Here is a 16,276-nt window from a genome sequence, read left to right on the forward strand (position 1 = left end):
ACCATGGCCTCATTTCCCTACTCCATTGTTTACGGGGCTTTGCATCCAGTCCTGCTTGGGCTGCAGAACCTCATTCCACGGTATAAGCCCATTTTACAGGCGGAAAGAACGAGGCTGACGTACAGTGACCCTCTTAGTTCTTGGACTGAAAGATTTGTTCAATCTCTTGACTTCTCAGTCTTAAAAGCCAATAAAGCAATTCCTTAAGGTAGTTTTAAGTGGAGTTCTTGTTCATTTTAACCAGGGAAATTCTAATTGATCAAATGGGAAAGCCCTATTCCAGTGTAGATCTGAGAATGCCTGCCCACTGTGGCAGAGGTGGTAGGCACTAATCCCCGGGCCATCCTCTTTCCCAGCTCAGAACACGTTAAGAGAAGCTGAGACCCAGGTGCCTTTTGCTAGCATGCCCAGGCTGGGAGCTGTGAGAGGCAGTTAGGGCCATGGAGCAGGTAGTAAGTTCTTTTATACAATATTTACCAGGTACCTTGTGGTAAGGCTTGAGTCTAGAGCAGTAAACAGGCCAGGCATAGCCCCCTGGAGCTCACAGGCTAAGTGTTTACCAACCACTTTTATATTGTACACCTCTTTCATTAACTTGCTGTTTGACTTTGGGCAAAATATTTAACCGCTCCGAGTTTCAGTCTTATAATTCATAAGATATAGCCTGAGCTTGAGTAATGGCTTCTGAGATAATGTGGAGCCTGGCTCAATAAATAGTCACTACTCTTGCAACTCCCAGAGAGAAGGCACCATGCCTGTGCTCCCCTCTTGAGGTTCACAATTTCAGCCATACCCCAAAAGGGGAGGAAGTTCAGTAGCTGTGTAAGAGCTGAAGAAGGATCTAAGGCTAGAATTCAAAAGATTTCCCAGACCACAGTTGGCCAAGAAGTTGCGCAGGAGAGGGGCCTGAGCTGGGAGTGACATTGCAGTGTGTTGGGTGGGGGTGGGGGGTCAAGGAGGAAGGCTGCTTGGCCAGTTGGTGATGTGGTGGTCAAGGTGGTCAGATCCCACGTGGCCAACTATGCAATTCGAGTCTTGGACCTGGAGGCCTGAAAATCATGCCAGGCACATGTACGTGCATGCCCAAGATCCTGACTGGAGAATAGAAGAGAAGGGATTGCAGCATGGCCATCTCCTCTGGGGAGTGATTTCTCACTTTCTCTTTCTCTCTCTGTCTCCTGCAAGCACTCATACCCTAAAGCGAAGATAAAAAAAATCAAAACAAAACAAAAAAAAGAGGAGGGAGGCTGCTTGGGGAGATGCCATGGGATAACGTTCAGAAGGGAATGGAAAGGGAACTGACTGCAGTGAGGGCTGGAGAGAGCTGTGGGCCAGGGAGGTGAGGACAGTCCTGTTCTGTGGCTCCACAGGGTGAAGACCCGACAGTATGACAGTGCCGTAAGAGGGCATGGCTCTGGTTCAGGTGAGTAGGGATGAAACCTGAGCCAGGGTTGCCCTTTGAGGAGGGTTTGGAATGGAAAAGATGGGAATGAGAAAGATCCAGAAGGCACACTGTCCAGGACATGGAGACTCAGATTTACTAGACATAGTGGCAAGGGAGACAAGTCTCCCAAGATGCAGGGAGAACAGGGGTGTCCCTCCCCAGTACAGGACAGACAGGGCCTAAGATAGGTTTTTATCTGAAGATCACAGGGCAGGGATGTTACTAGTTCCCTTTGAGACGATCTGAGGTTGGAAGTGCCAGAAGGCCATCTGGTAGAAATACAGGCAGGTGCCTACGGATCCAGGATGAAGTTCTGTGGCAGGGGCAGGACTGGACACAACTTCCCCATAAACAAGCGGCTCAAGGGCACACTGTCTGTGAGAACTGAAGGAAGAAAGGTGCCGTGGGATTTGGAATGCCTGGCCTAAAGTGGAGGGGCTCTGCCTGAGGACAGGAGAGGAGCAGTGACCTCCCATCTGAAGGAAAGAACTAGGGCCTGAGAGGACAGCCCAGCAGGACAGTGGCTTCTGCTCCGAGGCTGGATCTGCCACTGTAGAGAGGAATAGCTAAAGGGGTCTCGTTGTGAGGTCCTGACTGTGATCCTAAGGGCGAGAGGATGACCTGTGGGGTGGGTCTGCATGTCCTAACAGAGCTGCCTCTGGGCCCCAGGGTGGGACACTTGGGGGGCGGGGGCGCCGGGGAGATGGCTGCCTGCACTCGGTGGCCAGCGACAGGCAGCAGGCAGTCAGCTCACATGGTCCCGGCCTGCCTCTCCCCCAGCCTGCTCCTGGCAGCCCAGCCTCCCATAATTGCCTTCTAAAAATATCCCTCCCTCCACCCCCCACCTCTTGATTTCAAAATATTTAGTTTTCAGGGTATTTAAAATGAGAGCTGGCTGCTCTTCCAGGCCCAGATAGCAAAGCTAAACATTTATGCTTCGACTGCATTTCTCTGAATCGGCTGAGATCTCGGGCTTGATATGGCAGCAGCAGGAGGGAGGGGAGTCAGTGCCAGATGGATCACATGGGGACCTCTCGAGGGCTGGGGGCAACAGCCACCTTGCCAAGCCTTCTGGGACCCTTCCCTTCACTGGGGGGGCCACCTACCGCTGTTGACGTGGAGCCGGCCGCGGACGCTGTCCTTCCCCAGGATGTTCTCGGCCTCGCAGACATACTCCCCGGCGTCCTCCACCTTCACCTTGTTGAACTGCAGTCGTGAGTTCTTTCTGGTTAGGGAGGGGATATAAGGAGGAGAGGCGTGAGAGGGGTTGCCCAGCGGTCGCCGCTCCACAGAGCCACGATGGCTGTGCAGGTTGGACGGGAAGGAGGCTCCCTCAGACCAGCCACTTCCAGAGTCAGGTGGAACACGGAGTCCCCAGAATGGGAGGGAGACCTGGACCCTGGGGACGGCAGCTGGTGGCTGCACAAAGTGTCTTAAATCTCTGAAGCCTCACATCCACTTTTCTAGGGAGGAAAGCCAGGCCCCTCAGAGGTCACATGGCGACCTCTCTTATTCTCAGCTGTCCTGGCCTTCCCTTGGAAGTGGCAGCCTGTCACTCTAGATATGCAAGGTCCATTCCCAGGGACAGGGAGAGCATGGTACTTTTGAGTTCCCATGGCAACCATGCCCATACTCCCAATGTAAGCCTGTGGCTCTCCCTATCTTGAAACTAGCCCTGCCACTAAGGGGCACTCTGTGGCTTCTCCAAGGGACTTTTGTTTCATTCATTCAACAAATGTTTACTGAGCACCTTCTATGTGCCAGGAGCTCACATATCACAGAAAACAAAAAGAACCTGGACTTGATCCTCATAGCCAGTCTGGGAGAAGACAGGGCAGTACCTTCATCCACTTCTCACAGATGGGAAAATAAGTCCTAGAGGGGCTTCCTGACTTGCCCATGGGCACCCAGTGAGGCAAAGGCAGGGGCGGAGCTATAGTAGAGCTACATCTGGGAGCCTGGAGCTTGTGCCTGCTCCCCCGCGCGGCCTTCGCGCCCGGCTCTTGCTTGCTGAGAGTCGTGGGGCCAGGGCTGGGCAAGGTCCCCAGTGCCGTGACTCCTAAGCACCTGACCCTGATTTCTCTCTTCTTTTTGAAGTTTTTTTTCTCTTAGAGTGTCCCTGCAGCTACCAGAGGGGCCTCGGCTCTACAGGGGTCTGTTAACAGCTCCCACTCTCTGACCCTCAGCCTGGCCCCCAGGGGAAGCAGGAAGCAGAATGAGCATTTCTTTTTGCGATGTGAACTCCTCCTCTTTTTCAGTTCCAAACTAAAACCCCAGATTCCCAGACTATGTGCAGTGGGTCAGAGGGTTGGAGAAGCATGAGGCAGGGTAGGAGAGCTGTCATTGCCCCGAGCCCAGGAATGTACAACTGAGCCATGAAACGAATGGGGAAAAAGGACAGGGGCAGGGGAGCAGGAAGGCTGTGTGGGGGCTGAGAAGGCACAAACTAGCCCACAGTGCCTACCTGAGCCTGTGCTCTGGGACCTCTTCCTTGGACTCTGCCTCCACTTCATCCCAGATCGCCTCACCCCACGATCCCTTAAAACCAGGTCCTGCAAGGATGTCTTGTCAACAGACCCTATTACTGTGGTGATGTCTTTGCTGATGACAGCTGCTTGACTATACCATACCCTTCCTGGCTCAAGCTGGTCTCTGTCTCCTTGGCCTGGTGCCTGCCCACAACCCTCTTCTGTCAATTAAATTTTGCTTCCTTCATTAAACAGAGCCCTGGAGGCCCCTCTGACTAAGACAGCATCTCTGTCTCTGCTCCAGCCTAATTAGAAGCCATGAAGCCCAGATTTCCTGGACAAGGCTTCTCTCAGTTCCCTGTACTCTGGAACAGCAGGGCAGGAGAACCCCTGAGGGTCACAGGTCAATGCACAGGGGACCAAGGGCCAGATCTTCCTTGTTACTTATTGCTGAATTCCAAGGTGCTTCCTTACTCCACCATATATGGAGCAGGACAAGGCGGAGCAAGGCCCCCAGGATAATGGAAGGAGCAGAGCTGGAGCTTTAAGGACGGGCTCCCCACGGCAAGGTGTGTGAGATCTGTGCAAAGGAGGCACAGGGCTCCAGGAGAGCCCTTCCTCTCTGAGGGGACAGAAACAGCGACCCTTAGCTTTGCTGGCTGCAGGTGCCTTAGTTCACTAGTGGTCTGATGAACTCAGGGAGGTGGACTCTGAGATGCACAGGAGCTCTGGGCAGAGCCAATGGCTGAGGCTCTGTGGGGCTCTGGGGCCCTGAGGGCACTGGGGGCCAGGACATCTGTCCTCACTCCCAGCTGGAAGCCTAGGCGTACAGGACTCTCGGCCTCATGGCAGGCTAGATGCTGAGCTCCTAGTGCCCCATCATTGTGATGGCCACCCCCTCCTCCTTCCCTAGCTGGTTCTCAGCTGGCAGGGACAAGATCTGGGCGGCCACGCATTTTCCTTAGCGCCTACCTCCTCCTGCCTGCCCCAGGGGCCTGTTCCAGCCTGCCCCTCATAAATAAGGGAACATGCGGTTCTGCAGGAGAGGGCCCTGTGCCCAGGGCTTGGGGTGCCGTTTTCTCCTGGCTCATAAAGGCTAGAGTGAGATGGCCCAGTACAGCAGACAGAAACAGCACTGCTAGGGAGGGGTATCTGCAGTGAAGGGAGCTGCCAAGACAGAGCAACAAGGGCCAGGGAGTCAACTGCAGTGTGGGCAGGGAGGACCGAGAAGATTCTGCTTGGAAGGGGACTCCTGACCCTGCCCTGGCCCCAGGTGTAGTGGGAGAGTGTGTGTGTGTGTGTGTGTGTGTGTGTGTGTAGGTGGCAGCTCTTTCTGAGTCACTCCAAGGGGACCTTAGTCCCAGTTCTCTATCATGGCCCACTCTTCTACCACTAACAACTCACTGGTGGGTCTGGGTCCAAGGACAGGAAATTTAACATCAGCTCTCAGAGTCCACCATACCAGACCTGACAAGATCCTATTTCTGGACTGGGTAACCCATTTGTCAGATGAAACTGAGCATTAGCCAAGGTGGTAACTTGCTCAGAAGGCTGGACAATCCAAAGGACTTCTGGCCAACCGTGGTGGGACCCTGCACCCGATAGAAGAGGGCTAGTTTTGCAAGACTCTCATTGATTCAACACTGAACAACTCTGCTAGCCCTAACAGGGAGAAGGGTGTGTGTGGGTGGGTGGGGGGACCCAGCCTTTTGGCTCTTATGCTGAAAGAGAGGCAGGGCCCTCAATAATGCAATGAAGCCTTATCTAAGGCATCATGGGAGGAGATAGCAAGAGCTGCTTAGAGGGTTTAGGAAGGTGTCCTAGCAACTGGACATTTAAATTGGGCCTTGAAGGACTCTGTCAGGGACAAGAAGGGGATGGAGCTGCCAGCATAGGAGCAGCTTGGATGCAAGTGTAAGGTCATGAAAGGAAAGACCAAGGGTCAGGAGTGTAGCAATGGGGGAACAGTGGGCAGTGCCTCGTTGTCCAGGAAGAGGAGAGTCGGAAGGACCCAGGGCCTGGGCTGTCCCTGGTATACCATAGGCACTCAAGATTAATGAATGAATGATCATATATGTGTCCACATTAGAACCCATCAAGCATTCACAGGGTTAGTGACTCTGGATTGCTCCATTGCAAGCAAAACTGAGTGTTTATGGCACATGTTTTCCTGGAGAAAGGTTCAAGGCTTTTTTGTTTGTTTGTTAAGGTGCATGTGCTCGCCAGAGGGAGACAGAGAAAGGAAGTGAGAAATCACCCCACCCTGGGGTTGGGGGCGGGGGGGGGAGGGAAATCATGCAACCGGCCATGTGGGATCCTGTGCCTTAACCTCCATGCCACCTGCTGGCCTCAGGTGTAAGGCTTTTTTTTTTTTTTAGAGGCTTTTGCTATAGGACACATGCGCTCACCAGGAAGACAGAGAGACAGAAAGCAAGAAATCACCCCCCCAAGGGGGATGGCCATGCGGCAATCCCTTCTCCTCCATTCTCCTCTCAGGATCTTGGGCACACACGCACACGGGCCCAACGTGAGTTTAAGCCACCCGGTCTGGGACTCGAACCACGGTTGACTACATGGGAGTCCAGCTACATAGCCATTACACTAACTGCTGGTCTCCCAGGTATAAGGCTTTTACCAGCTTCTCTATTGGAAGCTAGACTAGAAATCTGTGAAGGTAGGGCCGTGTCTGTTGTGCTGACTGTTGAGTCCGGAGCCTCTAGCAGAGTGCCTGGCATACAGCTAATACTCTATATATACATGTTAGATACAGAAATGAATTCACAAAGGAGCCCATGGCCCAGAAAAGGTGGGAAGTGGCCAAGAGAGGGGCAGTGACAGAAAACAGGTAAGCAGCTGGGAGCTCAGATAAGACATGTGCAGGGCAGGGGAAGGGTGCTTCCTTCCAGTGCTGTGGTACCCACCTGGGAAGAGAGCAAGGGGGTGGGTACAGAGCTGCAGAGGCTTGTGCCACAGCTGAGAGGAAGAGGCAGGGCAAGTGAGGGTGGCAGAGAAGATGCTAGCTTGGACATTTTGAATGGGAAATGTCTACAGGGGCACTTTGGGGTGGTATTTAGTGCTTAGCTGGCAGCATGAGTCTGGAATTTGAGTAAAAAAAAGTCATTACTAGAGGGGCCGGCAGGTGGTGTGGTGGTTAAGGGCACTGGACTCCCACATGGCCGACTGTGGTTTGAGTCCTGGACCTGGCAGCTTGCTTTTTCACTTTCCCTCTCTCTCTCTCTCTCTCTCTCACTCTGTCCCTTTCTGGTCAAAATTTAAAAATTAAAAAAAATACAGTTAAATAAAAAATAATTCTTAAAAAAAGTCATTACTAGAGAGAGAGAGACTTGGGGGTCTCAGATCTTTGAAGCAACGGGAACACAGGTGGAGTGGGAGGGAGGAGATGAGTGAAGTCTGGAGCAGAGCCAAGTTCCAGCACGGATGGCGACTGGGAGAGAGGTCAGACTCACAGGAGGACTAGGAGGAGCACCACAGGAACTGATGGGGGGACCCAGCCGAGGGCTGCAGAGAGGCCAGGAAGCCTGGGCCAGGAAGCTCAGTGGTCACCAGGCCCTCACTATGGTCACAGCCCTAGAGAGGTTGAGGACATGTTTATTTACTTGATATTAGCCAAAAGGCCAAGAAGAGATTAGGGGGCATAGTGAAAGGTGGATTCCAGCAGGGCAAGTGGGTAGAGGACATGAGATTGTGAAGTGAGTGGGCAGGAAATTGACTCCCTCAGGGACTCCATGTGGTGGTGCGGGCAGAAGCAAAATGAGGCCACAGCAAGGAGGACAAGGACATGGCAGCATGGAAGGAAGCATAGTAGAAGAGCAATGAGACTGGGTTGTTGGTAGGTAGAGAAAGGCAGACGTTACCAGAGAGAAGAGTGACTGGTCTCTGGGCCCCGAGGGGACGCATGTGTATGTGTGCAGGATGTGCAGGAGTGTGGGGTGAGTGTGAGCGTGTGGCATGGGGTGAGGATGAGCAGGTTGTGAACATGCTGGGAGATGAAGGGGGCGAGGAGTGTACTCTCTCCTGACTTTTGCCACCTGTCTCAGGGAAGGAGGAGGTGAGGCCCTCTTCTAGGAGGAAAGGCCAGGAAAGAGATCGGCTCCCAACAGCCCAAGGCCCTAGAAGTCTGTCCGTTCTTCTCTTCAGCTTGGAGCTGGTCTTGGTAGGGTCAGGAGAAGGGCTGTAGTGGCCTCGGGAGATGAGCAGGTGGGCAGCCTGCATTTCTTGCCAATGCTGCAAATTGGGGACACAGTGGACCCCATCCCTACCCTCAACCAACACTAGCCACTGCAATTTCCTTAGGAAGCAGCATGCTTTCGGCCACACACCTTTGATCCAAACCCTTCTAACTTACTTATTTATTTTTAGTTTGCTATAGGGAGCAAATGCTCACCAGAAAGAGAGAAAAAGTGAGAAAACACACCCTGGGGGGGATGGCCACACCACAATCTCTTTTCCTCCACTCTCTTCTCAGGATTTTGGGCACATATGTACATGCATTTGGCATGTCTTTTAAGTTGCTGGGTCTGGGACTTGAACTGTACCATCAGCCATGTGGGATCCAGCCACCTTATTCACCACACCACCTGGCTGGCACATACCCTCCTTTCTAACTTTCTGCTTTCTGCCTATACCACTTTCTGGGTGACCAGCTCTGCTTTTGCTTCCAACTCTTGGAAGGAGAATTAGAGAACTGGAGGCAGCTCCCAAACCCCTGCCACCCACATCCTTTCTCAGGGTCCAGAGGAGAGGGCCTGAAGGCGGGGCATGCACTCTCAGGGCCACCTAGCGAGCCAGGAGCCACCTGAGCCCAACCTTCTTCCCATCACTTCCCATGGTGGGGCAGGTTGGGTGTTCGCTAAAATCATCTTATTTGCCTTTTGTTAGGGGTGAGGAAGAAAATAACAGCCAGGAAAGGAGGGGCTGTAAGCTGCTCTGGACAGGGCAGAACAGGCTGGGAGCTGCTCAGTCAGAGCGGGAGGTTCGCCTGGTGACCAGGGTTCACGGGGCGGGGTTAGGTAGGACGTCTGTGTAGCCTTGCTTGTCCTTTAGATGCAAGAGAGAGTAGGGGATGGGGCACAAGCCTTGGATTTCTGGCTTTTCTGGTGCCTGAAGCCCTCTGCCTGACCAATCCAAGATGCAAAAGAGGTCATCTCCCACAGCCTGGAGACTTGCAGAGCTTCCAATTCACTTTCTGGAGTGCTGATTCAAGAATGAAGAATATACTCATGTCATAGAGCAAACTGTCTGGGGTACAGACTCCCCCAACACTAATCAAAGCTATGCCTGCTTTTCCCCTACTTAGCTCTCTGACAAGTGGGGGCTCACTGAGCTGAGAAACCAGCCCATCATCATGTGTGACCTCCCAGAAGCATTCTGGAGTCCAGGTCTCTCACCAAAGATTACCACATATTAGGGCTAAGACACTGCAGTCGGCTGTTGAAGAAGTTTTAGGGCCAAGCAGGTTCTTCCACTGGTAAAGCTGACCTTGACAATTGAAATGCCTTCAGCCACCTAGAGGCATTAATTGCTCAATTCTTGTCTGCAATCTGCAAGACACTATGCATCCCCTAGGCCAACATAACTAGAGGGGTCCAGAGCTTCAGGGAGAAGGCTGGCAGTGGCAAGGAAGGTGAGTGTGGAGAGGGGCTGGTGGGTCTGGGGCCACAGGTCTGGGCTCTGCCTAGCTCAGATCCCTTCTTCTTGGGAGAAGGGAGGGGAGCTGATTGGATGGAGGGCAGGTGGCCATTACTCACCTGCCATTGCCATACTTGATGCGAATGTCACGGCTGCGGTTGAGCTCCTTGCCGTCCTTGAACCAGCGATAGGAGGGCTGGGGGTTACCAGCTGCTGCCTCACATTTCAGTGATTGCTTCTCACCCACCTGTCCGGTCTGGCTCTTCATCTTCTTCAGCTTGGGCCGGGTAGCTGTGGGTACAAGACAGGTAGGTGAGATTGGTTGTGGTGAGGGAAGCACCTAGCATAGCAGTGGAAGATCAGGTTCACTGTCCTGGGGCTGGCCTGGGGAGGGGAGAGGTAAGTCACTTCTCAGTTCTGTTCAACAAGCATTTGCAGAGTCTGCAATGAATCAATGTAGCAGCTACTTATGGAGAGCTTTCTTTGCGCCTGGAATGGTACTAAGAGCTCTACATTATGAAACCAACATAATAACTCCATGAGTTCACTGCAATGATTAAACCTTTTTTTTGGCTATAGGGCACATGTGCTTGCCAGAGAGACAGAAAGCAAGAAATGATCCCCTGGGGGGGATGGCCACTCTGCAATCCTATCTTCTCCATTTTCCTCTCAGGATTTGGTCATGCATGCACATGTGCCCAGTGTTGAGTTTTAAACTGCTGGGTCTAGAATTTGAACTGTGGCCAACTACATGGGAGTCCAGCGATGTAACCATTAAGCCATCTGTTGGTCCCAATTAAACCCATTTATAGATAAGGAAAATGAGGCTCAGGGTGGTGAAGCCTAAGGGGAAGTGATGGAACTGGGAATCAAACACAGATCTCCTTGACTTAAGTCATTATCTAACTCTCATTCTAAACCCCTAGCCTTGCGCTGAGCCCAGAGGACCCAGACAGATCAAGGGGACACGTGGCTCTGACTCCCAGAAAATTCAGTCTAGAGAAGAGCTGTAACCTAGGAGGGTCATCACAGCATAGTCCTTGGGGGTCTGGGGGTGGGTGGAGCATAGAGGAACAACATTGACCCGGGCTGGTGGGGGGCTAAGAAAACAAGAACTGAAGGCTGGAAGAAGTAGAGGCAGAGGCAGAGATCACATGGCCCAGCAGGGTGAAGGGCAGTGGTCAGGCGGGGTAACAAGGCCTGGGGCTGCATCAGTGGCCCAATCACAGATACGACACTACAAAGGCCAAGCTGAGAGCCTTTGCCCATGTTCTTAAACACCATCCTATTCCTTTCCACATGCCTTATTCTCCCATGCTTTGTTTCCATCACCATCATCAAAAAAAAAAAAAAAAAAAAAAATGCGTCAGGCTGGTGCCGGGCTGGTGTCTGCGTCTGCAGCCTCATCTTTCCTTGTAGAATGGACACCCTGGTTAAACTCCTCCCAACAGGGGAAGGGAGGGTCTACTGGGACCAAAGGCTTGTCTGGAGACTCCCTGGCCCTGTCTAGGCCATTGGACCTTTCCTTGGCAGCTCAAAACTCTGAAAAACAGTCAGAACTGGCTCTGGAGGAAGGCAGACAAGAGGCTACTAAAGATAAGGGTTCGCGGAACTTGACCCTAAGCTGCTGCTTGTAAGTAGGGAGTAGATAGGAGTGGAGGGCAGGAATAGAGGAAGCATAGAAAGAAAGACAAAAGTCTTTCTCTTTCTTTCTTTCTTTCTTTCTTTCTTTCTTTCTTTCTTTCTTTCTTTCTTTCTTTCTTTCTTTCTTTCCTTTCTTTCTTTCTTTCTTTCTTTCTCATTTCAGTGATTGCTTCTCACCCACCTGTCCGGTCTGGCTCTTCATCTTCTTCAGCTTGGGCCGGGTAGCTGTGGGTACAAGACAGGTAGGTGAGATTGGTTGTGGTGAGGGAAGCACCTAGCATAGCAGTGGAAGATCAGGTTCACTGTCCTGGGGCTGGCCTGGGGAGGGGAGAGGTAAGTCACTTCTCAGTTCTGTTCAACAAGCATTTGCAGAGTCTGCAATGAATCAATGTAGCAGCTACTTATGGAGAGCTTTCTTTGCGCCTGGAATGGTACTAAGAGCTCTACATTATGAAACCAACATAATAACTCCATGAGTTCACTGCAATGATTAAACCTTTTTTTTGGCTATAGGGCACATGTGCTTGCCAGAGAGACAGAAAGCAAGAAATGATCCCCTGGGGGGGATGGCCACTCTGCAATCCTATCTTCTCCATTTTCCTCTCAGGATTTGGTCATGCATGCACATGTGCCCAGTGTTGAGTTTTAAACTGCTGGGTCTAGAATTTGAACTGTGGCCAACTACATGGGAGTCCAGCGATGTAACCATTAAGCCATCTGTTGGTCCCAATTAAACCCATTTATAGATAAGGAAAATGAGGCTCAGGGTGGTGAAGCCTAAGGGGAAGTGATGGAACTGGGAATCAAACACAGATCTCCTTGACTTAAGTCATTATCTAACTCTCATTCTAAACCCCTAGCCTTGCGCTGAGCCCAGAGGACCCAGACAGATCAAGGGGACACGTGGCTCTGACTCCCAGAAAATTCAGTCTAGAGAAGAGCTGTAACCTAGGAGGGTCATCACAGCATAGTCCTTGGGGGTCTGGGGGTGGGTGGAGCATAGAGGAACAACATTGACCCGGGCTGGTGGGGGGCTAAGAAAACAAGAACTGAAGGCTGGAAGAAGTAGAGGCAGAGGCAGAGATCACATGGCCCAGCAGGGTGAAGGGCAGTGGTCAGGCGGGGTAACAAGGCCTGGGGCTGCATCAGTGGCCCAATCACAGATACGACACTACAAAGGCCAAGCTGAGAGCCTTTGCCCATGTTCTTAAACACCATCCTATTCCTTTCCACATGCCTTATTCTCCCATGCTTTGTTTCCATCACCATCATCAAAAAAAAAAAAAAAAAAAAAGGAAAAAGTGCTCTGTTTTCAGGAAGGTGAGGACACAATAGTGGTCATTGGTACAACCCTTTACAGTATGTGCAATACCTTCATGCATGTGCTCATTTCATCCCAGAGCTCTGTGAGGCGAGTGTCATGCAGACATTGATGGTGATGATGAGACAAAGACGTTAAGGAACTTGACTGAAGCCACACAGCCACGCAGCCACTGGGCTGGGACCAAAGCACAGGTGTATGGATGTGCAATGCGTCAGGCTGGTGACAGGCTGGTGTCTGCGTCTGCAGCCTCATCTTTCCTTGTAGAATGGACACCCTGGTTAAACTCCTCCCAACAGGGGAAGGGAGGGTCTACTGGGACCAAAGGCTTGTCTGGAGACTCCCTGGCCCTGTCTAGGCCATTGGACCTTTCCTTGGCAGCTCAAAACTCTGAAAAACAGTCAGAACTGGCTCTGGAGGAAGGCAGACAAGAGGCTACTAAAGATAAGGGTTCGCGGAACTTGACCCTAAGCTGCTGCTTGTAAGTAGGGAGTAGATAGGAGTGGAGGGCAGGAATAGAGGAAGCATAGAAAGAAAGACAAAAGTCTTTCTCTTTCTTTCTTTCTTTCTTTCTTTCTTTCTTTCTTTCTTTCTTTCTTTCTTTCTTTCTTTCTTTCCTTTCTTTCTTTCTTTCTTTCTTTCTTTCTTTCTTTCTTTCTTTCTTTCTTTCTTTCTTTCTTTCTTTCTTTCTTTCTTTCTTTCTTTCTCTTCCTTCCTTCCTTTTTAGAGATTTTTATTATAGGTAATTTGTGCTGGCCGGAGAGACAGAGAAACAGAAAGTGAGAAATCACCTTCCAAGGGGGGTTGACCATGCCACAACCCATTCTCCTCCCTGTTGAGATTTTGGGCATGCATGCACATGCACTTGTCATGAGTTTCAAGCTACTGGGTCTGGGATTTGAAACGTTGTCAGCCATGTGGCAGTCCAGCACCTTAACCACTATGCCATCTGCTGGCTCCAGAAGAAATGCTTTAAAACTACATTATGTAGACTTCAACAATGATTCTTGTGAAGTCGTTTTGTTCATTTTAGAAATTAAAAAATACAGACAGGTAAAAAGAAGAAAACAAAATCATCCATTATCCCAGTACTCAGAAATAGACATGCACACATTTTTAAACAAAATGGGATTAGTGCCAGTAATGTTTTGCTTTCTTTCTTTTAAAAAAATATTTATTTAATTTTACTTCTTCTTCTTCAATTTGACCAGAGAGAGATAGAGAGCCAGAGATAGAGAGGGAGCGTGAGAAAGCAAGCCACCAGGTCTAGGACTCAAACTGTGATTGGCCATGTGGGACTCTAGCGCCTTAATCACCATGCCACCTGTTTGTTCCGCCAGTAATGTTTTTCACTTAATGAAGAAAAGTGACACTTTTGTCTTGCTGTTAAATATTAATAATAGCATTTCCCAAACTGAATTCCATAAGACACAATTATCTAGAAAGATGAAAATAGATAGCTCTTGAGAAAAGGGTTCTGTGAGCAAATCTGTTTGGAGAATGTGTGAGCAAACACAGTTAAAGAAGTGTCCATACTGGCAGGATGGTGGTGCAGTGGTAAAACATGATGTTCTACAAGGCTGACCCATAAGGGAGGGCTCTGGGTTTGTGTCCAGAGCCCTCCCTGAGGACACTGGGCATGCCGTGCCCATGATCGGGGTGGCTGAAGCTGGGGTGGACTGCAGAGTAGAGATACTTTGTCTCCATTTCTCTCTCTTGATTATGGAAGAAGTATCTAAATACACTTAAAAAATACATATTTTTTTTATTGATTTCAGTATGTTTCTCTAAATAAGGGCCTTAAACTTTCTTTGGAACTCTTTAGCAGCATTTCAAGGAAATGAAGTTAAGCAGAACCAGTTCTTTAACATAACTTGTATGTGTATATATTTATAGATCTATACATATTTTAATAGATATGTTCACATGATTCAAAATTCAAGAAGTGAAAAAGGTATATGGCTTCAAAAGCAGTTCTTCTTTTAACCTCTGACCACAGTCACACAGTTGCCTTTCCAGAAGGCACCCCATTTGATCAGTTCCTTGTACACCCTTTCAGAGATCTTTTAGGCATATGCAAAAGGCCCCTGCACACTAGTTCCCCCTAATCCGTGGTTTCACTTTCTGCTGTTTCAGTTACCCGTAGTCAACCATTTTGAGAGAGAGAGAGAACAAGTATGTGCATGCATGAGGACTTTCATTACAAAATTTTGTTATAATTGTTCTTTATTACTAGCTATTATTGTTATTACTGTGCCTAATTTATAAATCAAACTTTATCATAGAAATATATGTACAGGGAAAAAAACCTAATATATATATGTTGGTAATATCCATGGTTTCAGGTATCCACTGGGGGGTCTTGGAACATATTTCTGGCAGATATTCATACACATACTTTTTTGTTTTAGTTTTGCAATAGGATGTGTGCATTCACTGGAGAGAGACAGAGACACAGAGCCAGAGAAGGAAAGTGAGGATGGGCATACTGCAATCCCTTCTCCTCCATTCTCTTCTTGGGATTTTGGGCATGCATGCACACACACACCTGTGCACGCATTTTTCAAGCTGCTGGGTCTGGGACTTGAACTGAACTATGCAGTCAGCCATGTGGGATCCAGCTGCCTTAACTTCCTCACAACCTGCTGGCCCACACGTACTTTTCTTAGAGCATTATTTATCATGGTTGCATGATATTCCCGCATGAATGCATCATAACTTATGTAACTGATTTCTATTGTGGGACATTTAATAGATTCTCCCCATTACAAACAACTCCAGAAGTATATCCACTTGCTCCTCATTCATCCATTCATTCACTATTTCATTCAACCTACTACATGCCAGCCATTGTTCTGTGTTCTGGCAACGCAGTGGTAAGTTAACTCCACTTCATCTTTGCATGGGCACTATGGCTCCAAACTCAGACTGCCTATGTTCAGATCCAGGCTTTGCTATTTGTCAACTCTGTGTCCTCAGGCCATTGACAATTCTTTTGCACCTCAGTTTCCTCATATGTAAAATACAGGTGATAAATAATAGCTTCTACCTCATGGGATGATGGCTGTGAGGGTTATATGAGATAATGTGTGTAGAGCCTGGCATATAAAGAGCATTTAATAAAGGTTAGGTATTATTGTTATTATTGCCCACAATTATTTCCCAAGGCAATCTCCCTAAACGTGGAATTGCTGTGTCAAAGGCTACGCAATCTTTCTCAGTTTTGCACATTGCCAAATTGCCCTCTGGAAAGGCTGCACCAATTTGCACTCACCCAGTGAATGAGAGTGTGCTTGTTTTTTCCACACCCTCACCAACACCAGGTATTATCATGTCTTTAATCTTTGCCAATTAGCTAGGCAAAAGATAACGTCTCTTTGTTGTTTAATTTGCATCTATTTGATTACAGATGAGGCTGAACATTTTTCCTAAGTGTATTGGCCCATTGTGTTTCTTCTTTTTGAATTGCCTGTTCATGTCTGCAGTCTGTTTTTCTACTGAGTGCTCATCTTATTGGTTTTTTAAGAGCTCTTTATAAAAATTAAGGCTGTTAACCTTTTGCTACAATGGTTCCCTGCCCCCCAACCTACCTCAGTTATTTGCTTCTCATATATATATTCTTTTCTTTTTCTTTTTTTTGGAGAGGTTTTTGTTATGCTTGCCAGAAAGACAGAGAAAGACAGAGAGACAGAAAGCAAGAAATCACCGCCCCCCCCCCCCTCCCTCGCGGCCGCGCGCGCGCCCCCCCCC

At 49.5% G+C, this 16,276-nt stretch overlaps 1 protein-coding gene across 1 annotated transcript in view; it reads right to left on the reverse strand.

Moving 5' to 3' along the window:
- The window catches only part of NRG2 (neuregulin 2), a 67,455-nt gene that overhangs the window by 34,719 nt on the left and 16,460 nt on the right, over positions 1 to 16,276 (reverse strand). Inside the window, exons 3-4 of the mRNA XM_006156234.3 lie at positions 9,681 to 9,852; positions 2,551 to 2,669 (exon numbers count right to left, since the gene is read on the reverse strand). Coding sequence (XP_006156296.2) covers positions 2,551 to 2,669; positions 9,681 to 9,852 — 291 coding nt within the window. The remainder of the gene's footprint in view (positions 1 to 2,550; positions 2,670 to 9,680; positions 9,853 to 16,276) is intronic.

Source organism: Tupaia chinensis, unplaced genomic scaffold (assembly GCF_000334495.1).
Source record: "Tupaia chinensis unplaced genomic scaffold, TupChi_1.0 Scaffold000484_1, whole genome shotgun sequence".
NCBI lineage: Eukaryota > Metazoa > Chordata > Mammalia > Scandentia > Tupaiidae > Tupaia > Tupaia belangeri.